The sequence below is a fragment of the Diadema antillarum genome, unplaced genomic scaffold, assembly GCF_040938485.1.
Source record: "Diadema antillarum isolate AM-2024a unplaced genomic scaffold, OU_Dant_1.0 seq00000297_RagTag, whole genome shotgun sequence".
NCBI lineage: Eukaryota > Metazoa > Echinodermata > Echinoidea > Diadematoida > Diadematidae > Diadema > Diadema antillarum.
In genome coordinates, this window is record NW_027271320.1 from 1887754 (window position 1) to 1915542 (window position 27789).

At 35.3% G+C, this 27789-nt stretch overlaps 1 protein-coding gene across 1 annotated transcript; it reads left to right on the forward strand.

The window, feature by feature from the left end:
- The first annotated feature begins 332 nt into the window (after positions 1-332).
- LOC139730184 (C-type mannose receptor 2-like) lies at positions 333-26827 on the forward strand. Its single transcript, XM_071641080.1, has 5 exons — positions 333-384; positions 5046-5428; positions 13015-13066; positions 15197-15397; positions 26421-26827. The coding sequence occupies exons 1-5, from the start codon at positions 333-335 to the stop codon at positions 26825-26827; spliced, it is 1095 nt and encodes a 364-aa protein (XP_071497181.1).
- Positions 26828-27789: the final 962 nt, after the last annotated feature.

Genomic DNA, 27789 nt, shown 5'->3' on the forward strand with positions numbered 1-27789 from the left:
TTGTACGTAAAGGAATGACGGCAGTAAGACATAAGGAAGAAGGGGGAGGGGAACAACCCTAATGAAACGACTTCTTAAATTCTCAAATACAGTCTGCAGTAAAATGTGGTAATTCCGTCCCTATTCCGATGACGCACAGATGCTTAGCCCTTAGTGTGTCACTGAAATTCCTTCTTGATGTAGATTGCTACGCAGCAACCACAGAAGACACGTGTCTGAACGCGGAATTAAACTTTGGAAATATTTGCCCGGATATTTTTTCTTACAAAATACGGGGTTACGTCCGGTCAACACCTAAATACGTCCCACGTGACCATCCTCAATATGACGTCATGGTTCCCGAAGCAGCGAGAGGAAAGACCAACCTCTACTGTGCCCATCCGGGTAAGATGTTCCAGTGCAGTTGTGCTTAAATGTAATTGCCCTGGGTATAGATCGTGTTGTCATTGAAAGGATGTTCTGATTTTGAGAGCAGAAGTGTAGGCCTATACTACCAGTCTCCGTTGGTTCGATATAGGTTACTGGTAAATGCACCAAATGGTATGAAAGAAACGACATATCGTTTTATAACGCCAAGGAAGAAAGTCTGCTTAATATGTGCTTGATTTTATTTGTCATTATGATGAAGGGCACAACTGAACATGAGTAGTTTTCTTTCTTTGTATTTCGGGTTATTATGATAACTCAAAATTCGCAACAAAAGCCTTTCAATCAGATTATACTTACATGATTCGGAATTGTGCTCTATTCGTTATTTATTTTTTTTTCTCTTTGTACTTGGTGCATTTATGGGAAATACAGATATTCAATGAGCCAATCAATTATGGAATACACAATACACCTTAAAGAAAAAGTGTGGTACGCCATTTCTCTCAAAAGGCTGAGCGTTGTTACAAATTGCGGTAATACAATAGATAGATAAAACAAACAGATAAAAGTTATGGCAATATTGAACGAGCTCCAAGTGGATGCCCCCAAACGCCCAAAGGGGGCCCACACCCACTGCCACTGGCACCACAGATTGGCGCATATGGCAGTCTGTGTCATTAAATATATCGCTTCAATATGCTACATTCAGAGTGCTCACCGCAATAACATACCTTTACATCATATGTCAAATCACCATTTACGGAAATGAAGTACACGTTTTTCATTCTTATTAGCAATACGATACTCAAGGTCTTTACATGTTTTTAAGCACACCTTAAATCCTTGAAATGAGGGTTGGTTACTTCTGAATTTACACAAGTAAATGTGATATTCAAAAAAATAAGGAAATATAAGTTATAAATTTATCGTCTTTAAACCCGATTTTTTTTTCCAAAAACGGAGGGGTTGTAATTTTTCTTAGTATTTCGATTTATTACCTTAATTTTCTCATCCCAAACTTTTCAGTATTTCTTTCTTTAGATAGGGAGAATAATGAATACACATTGTTATATTTATGCCTATATCAAGGGGGGTCAAGCACCACGTAAACTTCGAGTATAGGGGTATCTTGAAAGCTGTGATTAAATGATTTGGGATTTTTTTTTGAAGGGTATGCCTTAATACAGTGTAGCATTCAGATATTTGTTCCTGCGGGTCTTATTGTGGGAGACTTCCGTGCTTAAAGGACACGTTCACCTTCATAGACATGTGATTTAATTGAATGCAGCAGTATTAATAGAACACATCAACAAGAGTTTGTAGGAAAATTGGACAATCCGTTTAAAAGTTATGAATTTTTGAAATTTCTGCTTAGTCACTGCTGGACGAGAAGACTACTACAGCTTGTGATATCACATAATGTACAACGATAAGAATATATAAAGACAAAATTCAACATATTTTCACTTTTCTCGCATATTGAAAGAGCAGTGGACTTCCCTATTTCAGGAGGCAAAGGGAATAATATTACCCCTATTATATATCAGTGACGCTTCAAGAAAATGTACACTTCTTTTTTTTTCAAAAGGTAAAATGTTGTGAAATTCTCTTATATTTTCCTTATAGCGTTGTACGCATGTGACATCATACATTGCAGTAGTATTCTTATCCAGCAGTGACTGTGCAGATACTTTAAAAAAATCATAACTTTTGAACGGAATGTCAGATTTCCCCCAAACAATCACTGATGTGTTCTACTAATATAGCTGCATTCACTAAATCCACCTGTATATGAAGGTGGACTTGTCCTTTGAAGGAGTTTGTTAAAAATGGAAAAGGTAGGCTATGGATGGAGCAGACGAACGGCTGAAGACAATGACTCTTACCGAACTTCGAACACAGGGTGGGCCTAATTTTGAGGGCGATGTAGACGGTTCGCTTGAAATTATTACAGATATAAAGGGTAACAGAACAATATATTACAATAGTACATGAGGGTCTTGCCATTACAACATGATGATTGATGGTTATCAGTAAGCCTACATTCAATGATCGGCAATATGTTTCTCAAGTAAAAAGTTACATAATTAACGCTATTTACGTGGTTCTGATGTTGTCATACTATCATGCCAACTTTTACTTAACTGACTCTCAAACATATGTTATATAACAACAAGTTTTATATCAAAACGAAGGTAATCCGTTCTTGTTAAGTTGATATAATCCTGATTAAAGCAGGAAAAATAAGAAATATATATATATATATATATATATATATATATATATATACACTCAGCAAAAAAAGTAAGTTCCCCCCTAACAGTTTTTGATATATCTCAAAAAGTGTTTTACGGATTTTCATAATTCAAACCAGAATGGATAGGAAATTTCATTACTCATAACATGAATGTCATATCATTGCCACCAGATATCATTATTGGTGTAAAAAAACGCATTTTATGTCAAAATGCATGGGGAAAAAAGTTGCACTTTAGGCTATACGAAGCATATTGTATACATTTCCAATGTAAGTTAGCAAATGACCTTTTTAAATTGTGTAATACTCAGGAACTTCTTCAGGTACAATACGCTTCCTTATTAAACAGATGTTATGCATACTTTTTAAACAATAGCCTTTTCAATATGAAAAGTTTGGGAGAAGCCATGTGATTTATAATTCCAATTTGGGTTGATCACATTAATGTGCCTATGACCATTTTGCATCCTGCGCTCAAGTTGTAGATCAGTTTGTAGAGGGAAATGGCATCGAAAGTATGGAGTGGCCTACAAGATCCCCTGACTGTAATCCAGTAGAGAATCTTTGGGATATCATTAAGCGGAAAGCAAGCAAGGAGGTGAAAAAATGACACTTTACTGCAATAATTTCAGCGCATCTTGCAGAGAGCATGGGCCAACATTGAGCAGCGCCAAGTACAAACTTCAGTTAACAGTATGAGGACGAGATGCCGGCTGGTCATTGTAGCGGATGGTGGACATATCAATTATCAAATACTTGACTGTATGCTCATGAAAAGGAAGAGATAGAAAAATATGCAAAAAACAATGCTTAAATGTTCAGAATCATGATTGATTGTTTGATTATTTGTGTAAAAGTCACTGCAAATCACTAAAGTGCAACTTTTGTTTCCATGCATTTTGACATAAAATGCCTTTTTTTCACACCAATAATGATATCTGGTGGCAATGATTTGCCACTCATGTTATGAGTAATAAAATTCCTTATCCATTTCCGTTTGAATTATGAAAATCGGTAAAATACTTTTTGAGATATATCCAAAAATGTTAGGGGGGAACTTACTTTTTTTTTGCTGAGTGTATATATATATATATATATATATATATTCATACACATGTGTATACAGATGTATATAATATAGATATAGTATACATAATCATAAGCAGACGAATATTCTTTGTTATGTTATACAAGTGAGGTATTAATGGATAGGTTTGGGTTTGCTGTATCTGATGATGAGCTTACTTTGAATCAAGAAAACATATTACACATAAACGTAACCAACCCAAACATACACAAATGCAACCATATGGAACTAGAACCGAAAATGTTGCACGATTTTAAATCCCATATGTATATTGTTGTGAAAAGAAAGGGATCACTGACCCGAATACAGCAACATGACATGTATGCTAATGGAAAATACTAACTTAATATATTTTTCCTAATCCTAGCATCAGAGTCTACTGGGAATGAAATAATTTTCCTTTAAAAAAATGAATTGTGAGCATTATTGTGGAAGCTCGCAAGAGGTACCTAGAAAATTTTAGCGCAGCTTCATTATGCTCCCGTAATTGAAATAGAATTTGTTGTTTTGATGACCTAGTCGGTCGGTAATATTTTGTCAAAAGTAGAATAATAATGATAAAAAAACATCGATACATGTACCATAATATTATTCATTACACAGATTGTCTTCCTAATCCCTGCCTGAATGGAGGGACCTGTCTTGAAACTATAGAGGAATTTTCCTGCGAGTGCCCGGAGTTATTTCGTGGAAAGAGATGTGAACTTGGTACGTGCATGTGAGATAGGGAAGCTGTGGTATCTATCTTTAACTATTCATCAAGGTGTTTGTAGCATCAGTTGTATGTGAATAGATAATGAAGATGCAAACCCAGCTGTTCATTTTTTTTTTATAGAAAGGAGATATTTGAGATATAATGTGTTACATACTCACACACGCACCTGCACAATATATCACACAAATCTGTTTCAAAGAGGGATGGTTAAAACTGTTCGCCCGATGGGCATAACACTGTTGAGAAATCACCGCATAGGTATTTATTTATTCATTTTTTTTTTCTTTTTAATGAATCATGGTTTCTAGAACCGGAGGTTTTCCCGAGGTAGATTTTTCTTCATCACCTAATTTGAAAATACTATTGGAAAAGGTTATTGCATTTAGACGATTAGAAATGGACCTGTTGAATTTCTCCTTTACCATAAAAATAGTGTTTGCAAAAAAAAGAGGCAATAATATCAATTTGTTTACAATTTTCCACCAATATTCCGTTTACAAATATAGAGTAAAACCTGATTTCAACAGGAAGGCAACACTAATAAAAGAGCACTGAAACACTGAAAGAAAATGTTGCATGTGTAAACCGTGGTTTGGCTTGTCCTGCGTGTTCTCTAGATATCGTCTGCCCTAGTGATCCATCGTCCCCAGACTCCTGCTATATCTACCGCCAGGACCAACAGCCCTGGGAGGTGGCGCGGGATACATGCGATGAACTGGGAGGATATTTGGTCGCCATAGAAACGCCAAGTGAGCTGTCCAGCATCCGAGAGGACGTTCTTATCGCGCACTACGGAATAACAACCTTCCCATGGATCTGGATAGGTCTGAATGACTTAGCAACGGAAGGAGTGTACACATGGGAGCGAGTCGGCAGCACCCTATCCGTCTCAAGTAGTATGTGGGATCATGATGACAATCAGCCCAATCCACGTTATGCTGCCAATCAAGACTGTATGACCTTCAATGGACGTGTGCTCAGGGATGATCATTGTAGCATGGTAACTACCTACATGTGCGAATTCGGGCTTTAACTTTACAATGTCATATAGCATATACATAATAATATCATGTACATGGGAAAATGATTTTCTTCCACCTGTCTCTGTATCGGCTTTAGCACTCCTAGTTTTCCTTAGCTGTTGTTGCTTTTTTTTAAATTTGAATTTCTTTAAGGCACATTTCACCTGGCTATGGATATCCTGAATATGCATATGTTATTTTAGAATTATCATGGAGTGACGCATGACTGGTACACAATAATAATGAATGTTATACTCATCAATACTTAGGTATGTATGTGTACAGTATGCATGTATGGATACACCATGCTCTCTAAAAAAAAAAAAATCGAGTAAAAATATTCACTCTTCATAGTGAAAACTTTTGACTAGATTTGGACAAAAAGTCCATGCGTGTCCGCTCCGTTCACCGCTTCGCTTTGTTTACTTTACTATACGCCCGACTGGCCACGAGCTCCTCGTAAGAGCGAGACGGGATCGCTCCATTGTTGGAAATAGGCGTGGCCGTATCATCATATGCAGCGCGCCTCTGTCACCCGTCTCTCCTGTAGACCATACGAGCACACACACACACACACACACACATACATGCACACACACATTCCACATATTTGTAAAATATAATAAAATACGTCAAATTGAAGTTTGACTCTACAAAAGTACACAATCTTACCGGTTTCCAATGCAGACTTCACAATGATAAATAAAGTACGTAGTGGGACTATACGCAGCTAAGCGTTTACGCTACTTTCCCACTGCAGAACAAAACAATTTCGGGATTTTATTTCACCAGTTAACTATATTATCCCTCATGAATGACAAAATGTCGTCGTTATAAGAACCATGAACTCATATATCTTACCTTCATTGGCATAAATACTCTGCTAAAGAAAGAAACTGGAAACAAATCCGTCGATTCAAGTCGAAACAATGGTCTTGTCAGCCTCTTTGCGCGGGAATGCCCAAGAGTTACTACTCTCCCGAACTGCGAATGGAATAGTCGCATTACGTCATGGGCGGTTTTTCTCCATTTGGAGGCATTTTACATTTTATGCAAAACTTGTTAGCACAAAAGTGCTACGAGATCTTTTGACCAATCGCAATGAGTTTTACATGGTGGTCAAGCTTAGTATATGCTCTTTCTAAAACCGTTCGACCCAAGTCGATACGTGGCTGCATTCTCGAGTTTTGGCCTTTGGCGTGTGGTAGGTGCACGTGAACTTGCTGGATTTGGAATCATTTCCCATAGACTCTTGCCTAAAAAAGTGAATGCGTAACAGCTTTAAAGCAAAAGGTGCAATATGACCATTGCTCCTGTCATAAACTTTTGAATGTTATCACATGGCAGACAATTTCCGCTGTGAAATGATACTCGCCCCAAGTGAAAAAGTTAACGACAACAAAGAGATTGTATTAGAAAAGCGAGACATTGTTCAATTTTGCCCTTGCAAATTACGTGTTATAGCGCCGTACGCGTATGCACACGCGCGGAAAGGTAGAAAATGTCCACTAGTTATCATTATGAAAGAGTGAATATAAAAAAGAGTGAATTTAGAGCGAAATTGGAGTGAATTTTTAGTGAAAATTTTCATTTTCACTCATTATGGAGTGACCTCAGGGATCACTCGAAGATTTTGGAGTGATCCCAGAGGTCACTCTAAAACGAGTGAAAAATGAACATTTTCACTCAAAATTCACTTCAATTTCACTCTAAATTCACTCTTTTTTTTTTGTATTCACTCTGTTAGGAGTGAATATTTTCACTCGATTTTTTTTTTTTTAAAGAGAGTAGTATCGCCTTTTATAATAATCGCATGTTCGTTATTGTATTGCCCAGTGTATGCCAACGTACATTTTGCCGTTACAAAAATTACAAGGCTTATATCACCCTTATAATCACCTTTCTGCCTTTCCTTAGCCCTCTTTTCCAGAGTTACGTCTTGAATTCTCTTGCTTTTATGTATAATCCGTAACCAAAAAGCAAAGCATTTGTCATATTCTTGCTATGCTACCGTTCTGAGGAGAACATTGATTCGGAACGCATGTTATTATACTACAATCCTGAAAGTGTGATAATGGAATTATATGAATTTAATGCAAATATACAAAAACAGGGGAAAAAAGTACGATTTAAGCAAAACTCGGCCTAACTTTTTTGTTTCTTTTGGTGGCCAGGCGTCTATTTTTTTAGTGTTGCCTGGCCACCACTCATGTCGCTCCTGCTTTTACGTATGATAATATGATGTTTGATGAAATTGCTTAAAACTTACGACTCAAAGCAACGTCATAATTAGACAAGAAACAGGAAAATCAATTCAAATACAACCCTCTACCTCTATTTTTCTTTATTTCTGTCTTCTATAATATCTTTCTTACTGTTTTTTTTTTGTGTTTCTACCTCAATGAACGTTGAAATATTACATATTCTGCACTAATTCCCCAAAGTAAAGTGGTAAAACCTGCTGTAATGTATCAATTCATTTGTAATAACTTTTCATTATTAAGTTTACTATTTAATGACCATTTGTTACCCTGCATCACAAAACGAAGAAAAAGTCGTTTTTGTGCAATGAAAGGGACAAAAAAACAGGAAGTAAACCACCGAAGCAACAACAATGAAGAGATTACCACATTAAGCTGAAATTGAGCATGGTCTATTAACACATTCTGTCCGTGATTTGGACCGAATAATGCTAACTTTCAAAGCAGCAGAGTTATCCTTTCAAAAGTTATTAAAATTTGAAGTGAAGAGGGTGTAAAGGATTTCAAGAAATGAAAAGGTAACTTTATAGATTTACCCGATCATTCTATTCTCCCTCCAAATGGGTTGCAGAAAAACTGCTGAAAACATACTTTCCCATCCATGATATGATCCCAAACTTAAGAATGATGTAGAAGAAGGATAGCTCTTTCAGAAAATATGAAAAAAATCAAGATTGACTTGGCTGACCCATTTCACCTTTTTTGAGTCCTCACATGAAATCAAGGGATGCGACTTTTTGTTCGTTTTGTGATGCACGGAATGCATGTACAATGTATATATATATCGTGTATATCATGCAACCCTGCACCATAAAACCAACAAAAAGGCGCCAGGTTAGATTCTGAAAGAGTAGACTCTAAGCTTTAAAATGATATATAACTCAATCGAATGGACTCTCTTAACCTATCTAAATATTGAAAAGAAACTACACACTCTGGATAAGTGTGAACTGAGAAAAGAGGCTCTGAAGAACAGGGTCTATTCAAGCGCTAATCTTTACCAAGCCGCGCTAGCTGTGCGATGAATGGACCAAACAACAGGATGATAACCACCAGGGCAACAACACTGAAGGGATTATCAGATTAAGCTGAATTTGTGCAAGCTTTATTAACACATTCTGTTTATGATCATTGCCAACTTTCAAAGTAGAAACGTCATCCCTTCTAAAAGTATTTGAGTTGAAAGCGATGAGCACAGAAAAGGTTTCTAAGAATGAGAAGAGGACTCTTTAAGAAGCACCTAATCACACTATTCTACCCCAAAATGTTCCAGAAAAGCTGCTAAGAATCCCAATTTCCTTTTCATTCTATGATCCCAAACTTTAGTGTGATATAATAGGAGAAGACTTGCTCTTTTAGAAAATATGAAAAAAGTCAAGATTGGCTTGGTTGACCTATTTCACCTACTTTCGGCTCTCACACAAAATCAGTGCTCGCGACTCTTGTTTGTTCCACAAGTGGTGCACGGTCACACACACACACACACACACACACACACACACACACACACACACACATATATATATATATATATATATATATATATATATATATATATATATAAAGAATGGGTGCACTTTCATCACTAGATTGAATAAAACAAACCAAATAAACATTGCTCAGAATAGAGGTATTGAAGTTCAGGGCCTCTCCAGGTGCTTTATCACACTCTGGTGTGCTACGTGCAATTAATGACACACACTCACTAGCACACACACACACGCACAAACACACACACACACACACACACACACGATGTAAGACTGTAGCAACCACAATAAAGAGATTATCAGATAAAGTTGAAGTTTTCCGCGTTCATTGAGCCGATTCGATTTTACGTTTGTTTGACTTCAAAACGCAGTAGCTTTATGCTTCATTCACTCCTTTGTTTATGGTATGAAAGTAAAGATTGTGTAAAGCGACTTCATCAAATGAAAAGGGGACTATAAAGGCAATGTCGTGCCTGATCACACTATTCTTCTAATCTTTGAAACTAAAAAATCTTCCAAAATAAACACTTTCTCATTCATTTTTTGTGGTTTTTTTTTTTTGTAAAAAAGTGGAGACATGTGTGGAATTGTTCTTTCAGGGGAAAAATATAATGATTAATTTTGTTCACTCGTTCACTCGACGTTTTCTGTTTTGGTTTGTTTGTTTGTTTTGTTATTCAAGTTCACAATAAGAGCAACGTATGATAATACATCATAAAATACATATATATATATATATATATATATATATATATATATATATATATATATATATACATATTCTTTATCAAAAACGTTATCCTAATAAACCGGTACGTAAATCTCATGAGAAGATACAGCTGAGGCACGCGGTAGGCTGTCCTTCAAAACTCTCTGCCCCAAAAAGGAAGATGCGCATAAAGACTTGAAAGTTTAGTCCGTCGGGTAATCGAGCCTGGGTCACCCTGAACGTCGAGACGTCTCCGTGGCAGAGCGGTTTAAGGCGTTGGCATTCCATGTCAAAGACCAAGGGTTAGGTTCCCGGCTGATTTTTCAACCCTTGCACTTTTCCAAAAAGGAGGAACAGTAAGAGGAATAAGATGTGAAAGCTACGCACCGATTTTTCCTTACTTTCTCACATCTGACTATTATATGCTATATGCAATGGAAAATAATAAACACAGATACAGAGAAGTAAATGACTACAGGCCATAGTATGAAATTGAAGAGGGTTTGTGCTGAGATATAATTATCACAGTTAGTTTGGGATGCTTCAAAGCCAAGTGAACGACTCCTGCGCCAACGTACTTTTTTTTTGTTTTTTTTTGTTTTTTATTGTTCCATATTCCACATTTCAACAAATACATAAAACATAAATATCACAATACAAAAGCCTGGATGAATTGTCAAGTACAGCTTATAAGACAATAAAACATGTGAAATATGAGGAATCTACATAGAAGCATTGCTTGTAGGGTGTAGATTCCCAGATGCGGATGTGAGATTATTTCTTACTTGGTTATGTAATTAAAGGAATGACAATTTGTGAATTGGAGAAATATAAACGCCAAAAAGTAAAAAGAAAAAGAAGAAGAAGAAAAAAACCCAAAGAAAGCAATGTCCGCGGCACAGACCTCTTGAGAGTTGCGTGATCACCCGAGCGAGGTACAAGTCAGATGCAGTGTACAATAGCAGAGATACCAAATGTGTACAAAGGAAGTTCAGGAGATAATACAGAAATCACGAGCGAGGCACATGTTACATAATCGATAATGTCAGTAATGTGAAGTATGAACAGAGAATGTCGAGGAGGATTGAAGAATAGCTATAGATATGAATTCAGAAAAACTAGTTTAAGTTTATGCTTAAATGAATAAAGAGACTGAGATAAAGAGACTACTAGACTTCGCGTCTAGTAGTACAAGGATTCTTAGAGGCCGTGTAATAAAATATTAAACCAGTATTAAAAGCTGTAATATGACCACCCAGCTCAATATTGTACATTTGCAGGAAGAAATGACTTCCATTTACCTTCATATTAAAAAGATAGTAAGTTGTGATATAATATATATATATATATATATATATATATATATATATATATATATATATCAGTATGTGTGTGTGTGTGTGTATGTACTTGTGTGTGTGTGTGTCAGTGTGTGTTAACAAAATGTGACAATTCCAATCAATTCAAAGAGTGACTGAAATGAATTTTGTCATAATCTTATTCAATTTTCTGCATGGCGAACCTTCGGAATATTGAACATTCCGAAAAGCAAACTGTGATCTTATTGGCGCTGCATAGTGTTTAGACGAGAGGTACCTTTTGTCAAGCTATTGAAACTGATATTTGATAAGTGCATTTGAACTATCATGAGATAAGTGCAGCATGAAAATTAAAGAATCATGGTTTTATACCCATTAAGCCAGTCTCCAGTTGCATTTTGATATCAGATTTTGATATCCTAATAAATGAACTATATTCAACGATTTAGCATTGTTCTCTCTCACATCCTGGCTGCTGGTCAGTCTTTGGGTGAGCATACAAAAAGGTCGTAGGGTAATTAATTTGAGCATGGCACGTATACTGCCCTACTTTAGCAAAGGGGAGCAAGTGCCATTTCTATGGATTTTTTTTTTTTTTTGGTTGATTTGGCATTCATTCATTCATTCATTGTATTTTTTTCTGTATGGTACAATATAATCAAATAATTATGATAAAATATAACCAAATATAATCAATACAATAATTGAGGCATGCTCTATTGAAGTGAAAAATCAAAAAGTTACAATTGTGGCCCATTTCTAAGAAATTCGAGTGGCAAAAGGAAACAAGTGCACAAAATTACATGAAAAAATGGCAAAAAGAAGCAAGTTCCAACCTCATGATATGATTGTCTCGTGCTTTCCTTTGCCAAATAATTTGTATTGAGACAAAATATAAACTACATGGGCAAAAGGTAGTTAGTACCATCCATATAATGTGATTGTCACTTGCTTCCTTTTGACAATTTTTCAAGTTTGATACAAATCTGAAATACTTTGGCAAAAGGAAGCAAGTCATAACCTCATGATATCATTGTCACTTGCTTCCTTTTGACAAATTATTCATATTTTGGCACAATCTAGAATACTTCGGCAAGAGGACGAAAGTGACATCCTTAAGATATAATTGTCATTTACTTCATTTTGCCGACTTTTTATGTTTGCTACAAATCAATAAAACTTTGGCAACAGAAAGCAAATAACATATTCATGATATGATTGTCATATATATGCTTCCTTTTGCCAGATTTTTCATGTTTGCTACAAATCTGTAATACTCTGGCAAAAGGAAGCAAGTTACATTATAAAGAGTTTCTATGGGAATATTAAAATTCTTCGAATCGTCATAAATGCATCAAAATATGACTTGCACGAATGCCAACATTATTTCTCATCACAAATTTAAATTTTGAAGGGCATATCCCCCAAAAAAACATGTTTGCTTCTTTTGTAGCATTTTTACTCGATGTCACTGGCTCCCTTTTGCAAAAGTAGGGCAGGTTACGACTTCGCGTTATTAGAAATAGCTGAAATTGTTCATAATGAATGGACATGTAATGCACACATTCGAACGCTCTGATTGCAACGCAAAAGCAAAATAATTTTTTTTTTTCAAATCTGTTCCACGTCCTTGCGACTGAATACTACTTCAGGAGCCATTTGGCGGCTATATTTTGCACTCTAAAGATCTGCAGGTTGTAATGCGGCTTTGCAGGGAGGATTAGTCAATATTAAATTTGCTGGATAACATTTGAAACGCGTGGTGTTTATTACGCTCTAAAACAGGCAACAAAGTATAGCGAAGCACTGCAGAACCAGGATTCACGTGGAGCGGAGGGTAAGAAATTGTGAATTTTTCCTTGATCTCTCATTCGTTTTGTTTTGTTTTCAAATCAGATATTATTAAATCGTTAGCAGACTTTCTGCAACGTTGAAGTTACTACTTACTCTTTGTGAACGATGTCGGAAGTATATTCCAACGAGAGGTTGTGTGTTTAAAGCCTACTGAATATCAAAACAGAGGCCGATTCGATGTCATGGTTTCCTGTTGTTGCTGTGTTTTAAAGAAAAGGAAAGAGATAGAGAGAGAAAAAAAATAATAGGGCCCTATACAACAAACGATTTGCCCCCAGAAAATACTGACGTAAATCATAAATAATACATCTTAAAGGTTTCAAACAAGACTATAAGATATATTGTTTAATGAACGGGTTTATTGTGTATGTATGCAAAAGTACTCGTTTTGCAATTGTCATGTGGATTCTCGTTGTTATTTTGTATCTCGTGAGCACATGAAGACAACATATCAAAGTGTCATTACAGGAAGTGTTTGTTGCATTTGGACTTAAACAGTTTTGCTTTTTTTTTTAGCAACTGTTTACGAACCCTAAAAAAATCAACAAACAAACAAACAAGCAAATAAACAAACAGAACAGCTATTCTCTAAAGTTCGCAACGTTCGCAACGTTCACAAATGTTCACCTCTTCGTGAGTCACGCCATTTAAGCATAGATAGAGCGCGGTATAGTACCTGAGTGTTTTATGACGATTGATTTGTAATTGTCCATCTCATTAGAGATTCAAAGAAGAAAGATATTGGGCGACCATAATTGTGCGTGTGTGAAATATCTTGTATAGTATCCTAAATAAATCGAGCCATATCAGGTTTTCCTAATGTATAAATTGTGTGTGTGTGTGTGTGTGTGTGTGCGTGTGTGTAGGTGTGTATGTGTGTGAGTGTGTGTGTGTTTACCATTGACTAGATACCCCTTATGGTTTTATTTTATTGCTCGTAGGTTTAAACAATTTTCCAAATTTTCCAACAGTTTGCGTTCGTGCTTAATGATACGTGACGCGATGAAAATGTCTTTTCTCCCTTCCAACCCAGAAGCAAAGGATACATCACTATCCGAGATGCAGTTTTTTAAACGACTTCCCATCCAAATGGTCATATATCTACTTGCATTTCAAAAAGGTGGGTATTCTAACTGTTATCTAGATTTTAAAAAAAATATTTGTGGGGGTGCTGTGGCATAGTGGATGTTTTTACCCACTATATGCCCCTCTCCACCAAGGCGCATGAATTGGTATCTGGAACGCAGGGGTAATAATAATGACAGGGCCCTCTGGTAGAGCAGTGGCAACACTGAAAAGTCTATCCTTCATAAACAAGTCATAATTCTCCTTATTATCATTCTTATTATAATTATTATTATCATTATCATTATTATTATTACTAATTTGATTGCAATTTTTGTCATACAAATGAATTTACAAGTTGAAAATTACTCTCAACCTCAGAAAAAAATGCATAAACACAGACACAGGGGCAAGTTTTCCCCATCCCCACCGTCTCTCTCTCTCCTCATCACTCTTACCCTTTCTTTGAGTTGCTGATTTGGGAAATGTATTTTTTTGTTGTTAAGAAGTGAAGATTTTTATGCCAAGTAATGGATATTGATGACACCACTAAAGATCTTGTTTTAACTTTTGTGTGGGTACTTTTTATAAATGTGATATAATTTTAATATTCCACAATAACTGGAGGGCGACGCGCAAGAACAATGTGTCAAAAAGGTATTATCAAAACAACCCATTATAGACGTAGCGTCTTGAAGAAAATGTGATGAGTTCGACGGCTCCCTGGTGCTATATTCAATTGAATTCAATTCGATGTTATTGTCCGTTTCTGGAAATTTGTTTTGTTTCCATGTATACCCGGTTACATCGATACGTTATTCCCATACAAACCACACGTATAACATAGATACATGGACATAGACATACAAGAGATATACAGCAATACAATATCACTACCATTGTAAAAAATACATAACATTGAAGAAGTATGTATATAATGTATCGACGTAACCGGGTATGCAAAAAACACACACACCAAATTTCCAGAACTCCTTTATGCCTTAATGAAGTTGTGTTACTGTGCACTCATTCCTTTCCTATGATGTAGATTGCTGCGCAGAAAATGGAAAAGACACGTGTCAAAATGCAGCACTAGCCTTTGAAAGTCTTTGTCCCGAGATTTTCTCCGAGAAAATGGAAGGTTTTGTCCGATCAACACCCAAGTACGTCCCTCGTGACCATCCTCAGTATGACGTCATGGTTCCCGAAGCGGCGAGAGGAAAGACCAACCTCTACTGTGCCCATCCGCGTAAGATATCCCTGTGTACTCAAATATGATTTGCTATTAAACTATTGAATGTACATTGTATATGCTCATCAATATTATTCTGGACCCCATGGAAGACCATCAATATTGTTGTTGAATGGGCTACCCTGACAAAAGAGTAGAAATAAATGGATAGATAGATAGATAGATAAATTAAACAATGAGATAATTTCAGATGAGTTATCACGAAAACCATTGTGTCTGAAACAAATTTGACATATGCGGAGCTTTAAGTATGTCATAGATATCGTTTGTCATAGATATCGTTTGTCTGCCTCAATTCCTCGCAAGTTCACCCACCTTGTAAAAACTGAATTGCATATGCATGTGTTTAAACAGTCTAGTATTTCACATGCCGTATTTTTTTTAACACATGCCTATGGAATATTTGTCTATCCCATCTCCGTCCTCTTCACCCTTCTTAACAAGCACTTTGTTTGTTTCATTTCTTTTTACTCTTTTTATGCATGAACGCCTATAATTTCCATCGTTCCCCCTCCCCCCACCTGGTCAAACAATACAAATTACACATGCAAACAGTGCGTTTAAAATTCCGGGAGGGTTGAATCGGGAGCGGAGGTGGGACATACAATACATTCTTTTCTGAATATTAGGACCGGTTTATTCATGCATCCAAATATATGAACAGCGCTTTCCCTGAGATTTTGGAGTGAGCTGTTGTTGTTGTTTTTGTTTCCTTCCCTTTTGTAAGTATGGTATTCAGTTCTGATACAGCTGTTGCTAATGCGAAAGTTTTCAGTATTTCGTTGTCACCTTTTGTAAGCATGGCATCTAGTTCACATACAGCTATTGCCCCGTCTGCCCCTGCGAGGGCTGTCAGTATTATTATATTGTTCACTCATTTCAGCAGTTGTCCGACATTTGTAATGTCAGCATATTATTTTAGTCTGATTAGTTATGCCCCTTGTGTATAATGTAAAATGAATGTGAAACTTCCGGGCCTTGATAATATTATGATACTACATAATGATCCAAGAAATGAAAGGGGTTTTATTTTCATTTTTATTTTAATGTTAACACGCATTTATTATCCATTTTCTATGTTTTCATTCTATAAATCAACAATTATTTCCTATAAATAACGAATGATTTTTCCAAATTCGGGAGCTATCTTTATCTCCATGGCCGTTTAAATGCTTTGCGCTGGTTCTGTCAAAGTTCTTTTACAGGCTTTGACTATTTGTGTGTACGCTTTCTTCCTGTGTTGTTTATGTATTCTATGTGCTTTGATTATGTTGCCTAAAGTCTATGTTTTCGTGAATTTGCCTACTCGCTGTACTATCCGTGAACCCGGAATTGTCCGTGCATCTTTTGTGCCAAAAATTTTCATTCCTTTGCTAACTCGTCAGTTGACATGCCTTCATATACGTTATGCCTCTTTTTATGGCTAATCGACTTAATGTAGCATTTGATTCCCTAGATGATGATGAACTCTTTGATCTGTTTAGACGTTCCCCTTCGGAATTAAGTCGGAATAAGTCACAATCGTCTGCTTTTTTTGACGATCTTATTGTTAATAATGTAAACTCATCTTTAAAAGATGTATATAATGATTTTGATTTTGAATATGACTCCCCTCAAATTCCTTCTAAATATGTAACTGTTGACCAGTTTAAAGATTATACAAAAAGTTTTTCACAAAGCATATTTTCTATGTTACATTTAAATATAAGGAGTATTAATAAACATTTTGATGAGTTGCAGATGTTATTAGATAATCAAAATAAACAACAAATTTCAGTAATAGGTTTAACTGAAACATGGTTATCATTTGACGTTAATTTGCCGTATGCATTAAATGGTTATGAGTTTATCGTTAATAACAGAGTAAACAGGACGGGTGGTGGAGTCGCTTTTTATTTATCTGAAAAATTTGAATTTAGTGTTTGTGATGAATTAAATGTAATGAATGAAATTGTAGAGACTTTGTTTGTGGAAATTTGTATTCCGCAAAGTAAGAATATTATAATTGGTATTGTTTATAGACCCCCAAGTTCTAGTTCCAAGGATTTTTTAAATTGTATGACAAATTTATTAAAAAGTCCTTTGTTTATCAATAAAAGCATTTTCATAATGGGGGATTTTAATATTGATTTGATTAGGAATGATGATATCACATCTCAAGAATTTCTTGAAATGTTTTTGTCAGCCTCCTTCTTGCCACTAATTTCGAAGCCAACTCGTGTTACAAATCACTCCGCAACCCTCCTTGATAATATTTTTTTCTAATTCTGTGCAGATTTTAAATTCTGCTATAATTTTATCTGATATAACTGATCATTTCCCTATTATAACATATTTTGATCTTAAACATTTGGTTAATAAGTTTCAACTTTCTTCATTTAGACGTAGAGCTTCACCGGAAAATTTGGCTAGCCTTGGTGCTTGCTTAGATAGGGCTGACTGGTCTAGTGTTTATGATAATGATGACGTAAATGCATCATTTGAAAATTTTTCAGGGATTATGAATAAATATTTAGATGAATATATTCCTAAAATAAAAGATAAGTTAGTTAATTATAAAACGTCTCCTAAACTTCCATGGATTTCAAAATCTGTTCTGCGTTCAATAAATAGGAAAAATAGGTTATATTATAAATTCAAAATGAAAAAAACTGAAAAGTCAAAAAATAAATACACTTCGTATAGAAATATCTTAACGAAGATTATACGGTTGGAAAAGAGGAAATATTATATGATTCAGTTAGAGAAATATAAACATGATATAAAGAATACATGGAAGATATTGAAGCAGGCTATGAATATATCAAAAAAGAAATTAAATATTACAAAGTTAAAATATGATGATAACATTGTTGAAGATCCTAATGATATAGTTAATATTTTTAACTCTTATTTTTCAATGATTGGGGAAAATCTGGCAGAAAAAGTACCACAGTCAAATATGCATTTTTCTACATTCTTAGGTCAGCCTAATTCTAGTTCAATTTTTTTTTGTTCCAACTACCAAATATGAAATAATAGATATTGTTACTGCAATGAATAATAAACGAAGTGCCGGTTATGATGATATAAGTAATTTTATTTTAAAGGGAATTATATCATCAATTGCTGACCCACTTTCATATATTTTCAATAAATCTATACTAAGTGGTGTTTTTCCTGAAATTATGAAAATAGCTAAGGTTTTTCCTTTATTTAAAAAAGGAGATGAATTTGATGTAAGTAATTATAGACCCATTTCTTTGCTTTCATCCTTATCTAAAATTTTGGAAAAATTAATGTTTGTAAGAACAATCAATTTTCTTAATTTTCATAATGTTTTTACAAATTCTCAATTTGGGTTTCGTCAGAAACACAGTACCATTCATGCCCTTTTGAAATTTATTGACCACGCCGCGCATACTATTGATAATCATTCTCATCTTATTGGTATCTTCCTGGACTTCTCCAAGGCCTTCGATACGATAAATCATGACATTTTATTATATAAATTGTCTCATTATGGAATACGGGGGAAGGCCTTGGAGTGGTTCAGGAGTTACCTACAAAATCGAAAACAATATGTATCTCTGAACGAGAATGACTCAAATTTAGAATTTATCAAATGTGGCGTCCCACAGGGTAGCTTATTAGGACCATTACTTTTTATTATTTGTATTAATGACTTTTGTAGATCATCTGATATACTCTCATTTATACTTTTTGCTGATGATTCCAATGTTTTCTTTTCTCACCGAAATCCAGATACTCTCGTAAGCATTGTTAATTCTGAACTGAAAAAAGTTACTCAGTGGATAAGAGCTAATAAATTATCACTTAATCTCAAGAAAACTAAGTATATGCTTTTTAGCAATTCTGTAGAAGCTTTGCGCACAAATATCATTTTTGATGACACTCTGTTACAACGTGTATCTCATATAAAATTCCTTGGTATCACAGTGGATGATAAACTTTCATGGAGACCGCACATTATTAACATTAGTACAATCATTTCACGTAATATTGGTATCATAAATAGACTCAAGTCTCATATTCCAATGTCCTCTTTGTTGACCTTGTATTTTTCTCTGATTTTACCGTATCTTAATTACGGACTCCTAGCATGGGGTAGTGCCCATCAAACTTTATTAGATAAATTACTATTACTGCAGAAAAAGGTACTTCGTATCATATGCGGCGTCCCGCCACGTTCCCATTCAGAGCCATTGTTTACTAAATATAAGATTTTGAAAATCAAAGATTTGTATTTTTTTCAACTTGGTCAGTTTATGTTTAATTACAATGCAAATGCACTTCCCAGTATTTTCAATTCAATGTTTCCACGGAATCAGTTTTTTCATAATTATCCAACTAGACAATCTAATGAGTTTCATTTGCCCCTCCTGAGAACTTTATTAGCTCAGAGTACATTTATATACACCGGTCCTAGATTTTGGAATTCATTAAGCTGTGAAATAAAAAATTCCCCTTCTTTGCATTCTTTTAAGCGCAAGTTGAAATCATTTCTGTTAAATCCTCTTTGATATATTTCGTCCTTAGTTAGATCTCATCAACCTCAGGGTTCATCATCCATCCACCAATCTTTCGTTTACTGACTTCATTATTACGTAATGGATTGCATGGATTATTATGCAATAGCCATTAAATCCCTGCACAGCTGCGTGCAGTACCAGCCCTCTGAAGCACATTGTCAATCACCCCCTGTTCCATTTCCCTAGTTAAGCGTGTAGGCATTCTCTCATTCTCTTATTCTCTTTCTCTTTTTTTCTTTTCCTTTCTCCCCATTCTTTCCGTCTTTTTTGTCAAGTGTTGTCATGTCTTTTGTATTTCTCCTCTCTTGTTCCGTTCTGTCGTAAATTATAACTGTGATAAGTATTTGTAAATAAGTAATTCATAAGTTTGTTCATTTTTTGAGTGGTTCACAACATACAAGCTTGCTTTTTAGTGGACCTCTCAGTTCTTTCTTTTTCCTCAATTGAAGCATAACTTTGTACTTTTTTGCCAGTATGCATTCTTTTGTTTATTTGTATCATTTATCTTTTACAAAGTCGAATGTTTATGTTTATGATGTAATTCCAAATATATTATGCGTTATGTTTTGTTGAAAAAAGAAGAATGAAAAATGAATGAATTGAATTGAATTGAATTGAATAGATTCGATTCGGCAGAGTTAACTTCTTTTCAAGGAAAATATTTCTCAGAAATAAGATGAAATTAAATTTCGAAAACAGTTAATGTTGTATTAGTAAAACCAGCTTTACGATAATTTCTGCTTTTTACTTTTGTCATCTCCGACCTTGCATGGGTACCGTGTTGACGAGTCACATTGTATTCGATGGATCTCATAGTCTCCTTGATCTCATTGAAACGTTGATTAATGAAAAACGGCCTACACACCATTAAGTGCATATACATTGGAAAATGAACTAGTAATCCCAAATATGCTAGGTATGATAAAGGTGGCTTGCAAAAAGCCTCGACTAATATGAGAAAAATTCATATCGGATAATGGGAGGGGGGGGGGAGTATACTGCTTAATAATGAAATGCGCACTCTGATGCAGGAAGGCTAATATTCCCTTTAACACTAGTTAAATGATATTAGTGAAGTTTTAATATTGCAAACAGAACGAACTTATTTTGTAATACATGATTAGTCCTTACACTTTTCTATATGTGTAATATATATATATATATATATATATATATATATACATATATATGTGACCCTGCACCTCAAAACAAACAAAAAGTCGCCAGGCATGAATTTTTAGTTAAGACCATATTCTGAAAGACCAGACTTTAAGCTTTAAAATGATGTATAACTCAAATCAAATGGACTCTCCTAAGCTATCTAAATATTGGAAAGAAAGCACAAACTCAGGAAAAGTGTGAACTGAAAAAAGAGGCTCTGAAGTACAGTGTCTATTTAAGCGCTTAATCTTTGCCACACCCGGTCCGTGCTGGCTGTGCGATGAATGGGACAAAAAACAGGAAGTAAACCACCAGAGTAACAACAATGAAGAGATTATCAGATTAAAATGAAATTAAACATGCCTCATTAACACATTCTGTCCATAATTAATGCCAACTTTCAAAGCAGTAGCACTATCCTGTCAAAAGTTATTAAAGTTGAAAGTGAAGAGTGCGGACAAGGTTTTTTTCAGAAATGAAAAAGGGATTCTAAAGGCACACCTAATCACACTATTCTACCAAAAATGTTCGAAATAAACTGCTTAAAAAAACACACTTTCCTGCCCGTGTTATGATACCAAATTTAAGCATAATGTAAAAGAAGACTCGCTCTGTCAGTAAATATGAAAAAGTCAAGTTCGGCTAGGTTGACCCATTACACTTATTTTCAGTCCTCACGCAAAATCAGTGTGTGTGACTTTATGTTCGTTTTTGAGGTGCACGGTCACATATATACATGTATTTATTTATTGGACAGATGCTGATAGAAAGTATTATTAAAGAAATGCAAACGAACGCACAATTACATCATCGTAATGTAAATATTAAAAAAAAAATCATTTGTTCTAGCATAAAGAAAGAGAACTAGACGTACCTCTTTCCAAAAGCGAGAAATATCATGCCAAGGGAATGCGTACTTTTCATACAAAAATATGTTTTGTGGAACACGCGTCATAATTGATTCTTCATATAATTTCACGAGAAGTCACGGTCTCTATAGTTTTCTCATCCGGCGATGGCTGACCAAAACCTCGAAATTTCATATCTTTTGAACGAATTGTCTGATTTTCCTCCAACTTTCGTTGATGTATTCTATTAGAATTGCTGAAGTCATTAAATCCACACTTATTTGTAAGTTTCGTTCCCCTTTAATTTCCCAGAACACTTCAATCTGTGCATTTCTGTGAGAATTTAAGAGCGGTAGGTCTTGTAAAATACTAGAAAAAAAAATCCTCAACAGTTATTTTATGTTTGTTTGTAGATGATCAAAGCGTTTTCTTGCTGATTCAACGCTAATAAACATGTCGCTATACCAACGTAAACAACTCTTCAACACATTTACCATTCACCATATCATTCAATACGCAAAACAGATTGCGTTCCTAATCCCTGCCTGAATGGGTGGACCTGCTCAGAAACTCTGGAAGCATTCACCTGCAAGTGCCCAAGATCATCTGCCGGACACCGATGTGAAGTTGGTATGTACACGTGAATAAATGAAGTTGTGGATTACAAACCAGCTAAGCGTTATAAGGTGTTAGTATTAATACTTGCATGAGAATCAATGAAGAAGAGGAGTGTAAATGCAAGCACAGGTATACTACTTTTTCAATTTGAGATATTTCATATCCACTCTGATGAAAAACAAAGAAATGTAGAGGTTATTATAATTACTATTATTATTATTATCATCATCATCATCATTAGTTATTCGGCAATTCAACAAACAATACAAGTGGACATAGAATACAAACAGAAAATCGTTTACATGATATAAATAATGCGGTGATTACAGGTGCATGGCCCTGATTACCAGGGGAGGAAAATGCTAACTTAATTTCCGGGGTATAAGATATTGATAATAACATCTTGAAAACCATCTCTTGTCATGATTTGACGTCAGTGTAATTGAAAATGTGTCCTTTTCTCTACTGAATAATGACATAACTTAATAGAAAGCAGAAGGAAATTTTAAAAGCACTCACTTCCTTTAACATTCAAGGTCTTCTTGGTTTTTTTATGGATATGTCTACGTAAACTACATATATATATATATATATATATATATATATATACATATGAAGAGTTTGTTCGCAAAATCCGATAAGTTTTATATTTGCCAAATGGAGATATTTGCGATTAAAGGTCAAGAAAAATAAAGAGAATAATAAGACAGTTTTTTGTTTCTTTTGACCATAACTTCAAAAATGTACCTTTATATGTAGTGACCAAAATATCATTTAAAAGGTATTATTTTGTACTTTATGACAGAGACCGTAATTCAAAATCTTCAAAAATGGACTTATCGGTTTCAGCGAACAAACTCTTCATATATATATATATATATATATATATATGTGACCGTGCACCTCAAAACGAACATAAAGTCGCACACACTGATTTTGCGTGAGGACTGATAATAAGTGAAATGGGTCAACCTAGCCGAACTTGACTTTTTCATATTTTCTGAAAGAGCAGGTCTTCTTTTACATTATGCTAAAATTTGGTATCATAAAACGGGCAGGAAAGTGTGTTTTTTAGCAGTTTATCTCGAACATTTTTGATAGAATAGTGTGATTAGGTGTGTCTTCAGAATCCCTTTTTCATTTCTGAAAAACCTTGTCTACACTCTTCACTTTCAACTCTAATAACTTTTGCAAGGATAGTGTATACTGCTTTGAAAGTTGGCATTAATTACGGACAGAATGTGTTAATGAGACATGCTTAATTTCAGTTTAATCTGATAGTCCCTTCATTGTTGCTACTCCAGTGGTTTACTTCCTGTTTTTTGTCCCATTCATCGCACAGCCAGCACGGTTTGGTAAAGATTAAGCGCTTGAATAGACACTGTACTTCAGAGCCTCTTTTCTCAGTTCACACTTTTTCTGAGGTTGTGCTTTCTTTCCAATATTTAGATAGGTTCGGAGAGTCCATTTGATTTGAGTTATACATCACTTTAAAGCTTAAAGTCTCCTCTTTCAGAATATGGTCTTTACTAAAAATTCATGTCTGGCGACTTTTTGTTTGTTTTGAGGTGCACTGTCACATATTATTGTGTATATATATATATATATATATATATAGATTATATAAATATGTTGAGATTTCTCGTATTGGCTCCACGCAAAAATGAAGAAACAAACTGGTAATGCATTTTTGGCCAATAAAGCATGAGTTTATTTTCGGCGTCCTACGCCTTCATCAGGAGTCTTGACAACGACGGTATCAAAAGTAGCAAAACAAGAATTGAACACGTAGATTGCGCACTCATAGACAGACTTAGTTGCTATGAGACACGGCTAGGGGTGCGCACCCTTTACAGTGATGTTGCCATGTAGACGCAATGTAGTCATGGCCCGCATAAGGAGGAGAGCATTGACATGTTTATTACGTGTTAACAATGGCGTCCAATTAAGCGTCATATCACCTTATATTATCAAATATCTGATGTGATGCCGAATAACTCTACTAATATCAACGTACCGTAAATTACAAAAATAATAGACAAATTCAGAATCAGGTTAAAGGGCGCTCCAGCAATTGAGCTGTTTCATGACTTACACTGATGGAGACTGTTGTATAAAATAATCATCAATAGGATGAAATCGGTTTCAAAATTCCTGTTGAGAAACAGATGAATTCATCAATGGCACAAAGGCACAATTCAGAGTCCCACTGTAATCTAATCAGATTTGAACATGGAAGTATGAAATTGAGTATATAAATATAAGAACGACCCAAGTCCACGGAAGATCATTTCGAGTAAACTAAAAAAAAAAAACTTCATATCTTTTCTATTTGTCCAATAATATTCTATTTAACTGTGATGGGAAGGCAACATTGTATATACAAATTAGAACATATATTATTATGACAATTAACATTTACATTAATTGTGGAGAGGCCATTTTGTGTGGTGGACTTGGGTCGTTCTTTGATTCATATGGACTTGGGTCGTTCTTTGATTCATATACATGATATTCTGCTATAGAGATGGGAGAAGGATGAGAGAGGGCGCTATTATATGCATGTAAGAATGACCCAAGTCCTTCATTCTTACATTAATATAAGATTTAACTCATTCATTTCAGGCACTTCCGGGGGTAATTGGGATTTATCATTTACACACAAGATGAGTCCATGCATAAGCTACAATTTCCCATGTCAAACTGAATTTGGCCAAAAATTGGACTTGGGTCGTTCTTATATTCATATATTCAATTGATTATAAAGTATCAGTCATTAATAGGATGACAGTGTGAATTCATCTATATAAAATAAAGCAAAACGTGAGTAAATTGGTTATTAAAAATTGAGACATTGAATCATAATTTTCGCTTTCATGTTATCTCTGACAGAATAACCTAATAATTTCTCTTTATCAGTGTAAGTGAAACTATTACCAATTAGAAAGATATTTTGAAAAAAAAAATATCTTAGAATCCTCGCCATGACTTATTCCTCTCTTTAACGGAAGAATTAGTAATCGTTTAGAATGGATAAGTCCTTGTTCAGCCCTTCATTTTTAAAACTCTTACTCTTCACTTTTACTCAGCGAGTTTTCTTTCCTCTGTTGATTTGAAACCTCCCCGAAAATGCACACTCTGACCAGGGGCGGATCCAGGAATTCTGTAAGGGGGTGGGGGGGGGGGGGGGGGCGACTCATATTTCAGGTGCCACTTCCGAGTTTCATTAAACTTTTTTTCTTTTTATTTCTTTTCTTTTTAACGAAAAATAAAGGGGGCGTGCGCCGGTTGCGCCCCCTCTGGATCCGCCACTGGTGACATCCGTCATTGAGTGGCCGGGAAGTTTGAAGTGTTTAGCAACGGGAAGGGCGTTATGTTTCTTCAAAGTGGACGATTTGTGATTTTTAAAGCGCATCCGGAATTTGGTGCTCGTCTCACCGATATAGACAGCTTGAGGGCATTGTGCACAGATCAGATCTGCGGCGCTAAATTCAAATCTTCTGGACACGTTTCTCTTCAGTTAAAACATTCAGTTGAAAAACATGACCCAGGAAAAACAAAACAAAACAAAAGGTTGATTTCTTGTCTTTCCTTTGATCATTTAGCTTCAAACTTTTGTCATTTTGGGTCATAGGCAATAATTATAATTATACTACAAAATCTTGCCAAGAACATAAATCCAATTGTTTTGACCGATTTTAATGATTTGACTTCAAATCTGATTTTCTCGGCTCAGCAGTCAGCGACATCAGGATCCTCTTGTTGTTGCGGGTCACATACATCTGTTCATGTTTTCCTGTTCTGTGGATAAGTCTACGTTTATTCTTGTATTTTTTTTTGTCCTGTGCGTGAATTATCCAGATGATATCGTCTGCCCTGGCGGTGAATTGTCCCCAGACTCCTGCTATCTCTACCGTCAGGACCAACAGACCTGGGAGGTGGCGAGGGATACATGTGATGAACTAGGAGGCTATCTTGTCGCCATAGAAACGCCAAGTGAGCTATCCAACATTACACGGGAGATCCTTCGCCCGCACTTCGCAGATACGGACATCACCCCACGTATCTGGATCGGCCTAAATGACAGATCGACCGAAGGAGTCTACACATGGGAGCGTGTTGGCGGTACCGTATCGAGTAGTATGTGGAAAAGCGATCAGCCCAATGACAACGCTCATACTCAAAACTGTGTGAGCTTTAATGGGTTAAAGTTTTGGGATGATTCATGCAGCGATGACTTTAGCTACATCTGCGAATTCGGTCTTTGATTTGACAAGGACCTACATCACTTTTACGTTCCGGGAATTTTGAATCTACTGAATCGGTCTCAATTTTATTTAGCAAATTCCCTTCTCGCAAGTTTTTTTTTTTTTTTTTTAATTCTATTATTGCGTTTCTCCAGTATAACTCCATGTACATTTTGCCTAGCAGTAGGACCACATTGACTGTAAACCATCATGTCAATACGCAGATGCATTACTGTAATATCTAAACTGTATTATATATGACGTTGATCATTCCATCTATGTATAATGTATATGTATGGAATACCCAATGGCATCGCTTTTAGATCGTGATGTAATTATGTCTACTGCAGTTCACTGCATGGTAATGTAAACTGTACCATTACTACACTGACAATACAGTGTCTTAATATCAATGGTGAATACATATCGCAAGACTACTATTGGGAGGTTTATATTTATAGCCACCTCTCTCTCTCTGTCTCACCCTCTAATCTTACCCTATTTCCCAGAGCATCATATTGCCCCTTGCATTATTGTATATTGATGTTATGTATTATCTGGTACAACCAGTCATGGTTTTACCAATTAGTATTGCTGATGAATGTTGCGTATAAGAAGATGACATGTAACCACGGTAACGCACGTATTACAGCTGCATTACTTGCGGCAATTCAGATTGATATAATTGTTCAAAATAGCCATATGGTATATTACCATACTATAATTGCGATTGTGTGACGATCATATACAAAACTGCTGCAAATTGATGGAATTTAGAAGAATAATGTACAGAGAACAAAATAATGAACAAACTGAAACAAACTGAAACATACACCTCCCCCTCACTATATCTCCCTCTTTTCTTCTTATATTCATTGTTTTCTTTTGCCTCTTTTTCTTTTTTCTTTTTACTTCGGAAATATTGAAAATTATCACACATTCAACACGCAAGATGATATTGTCACGACTGTGTAGTGCATTGT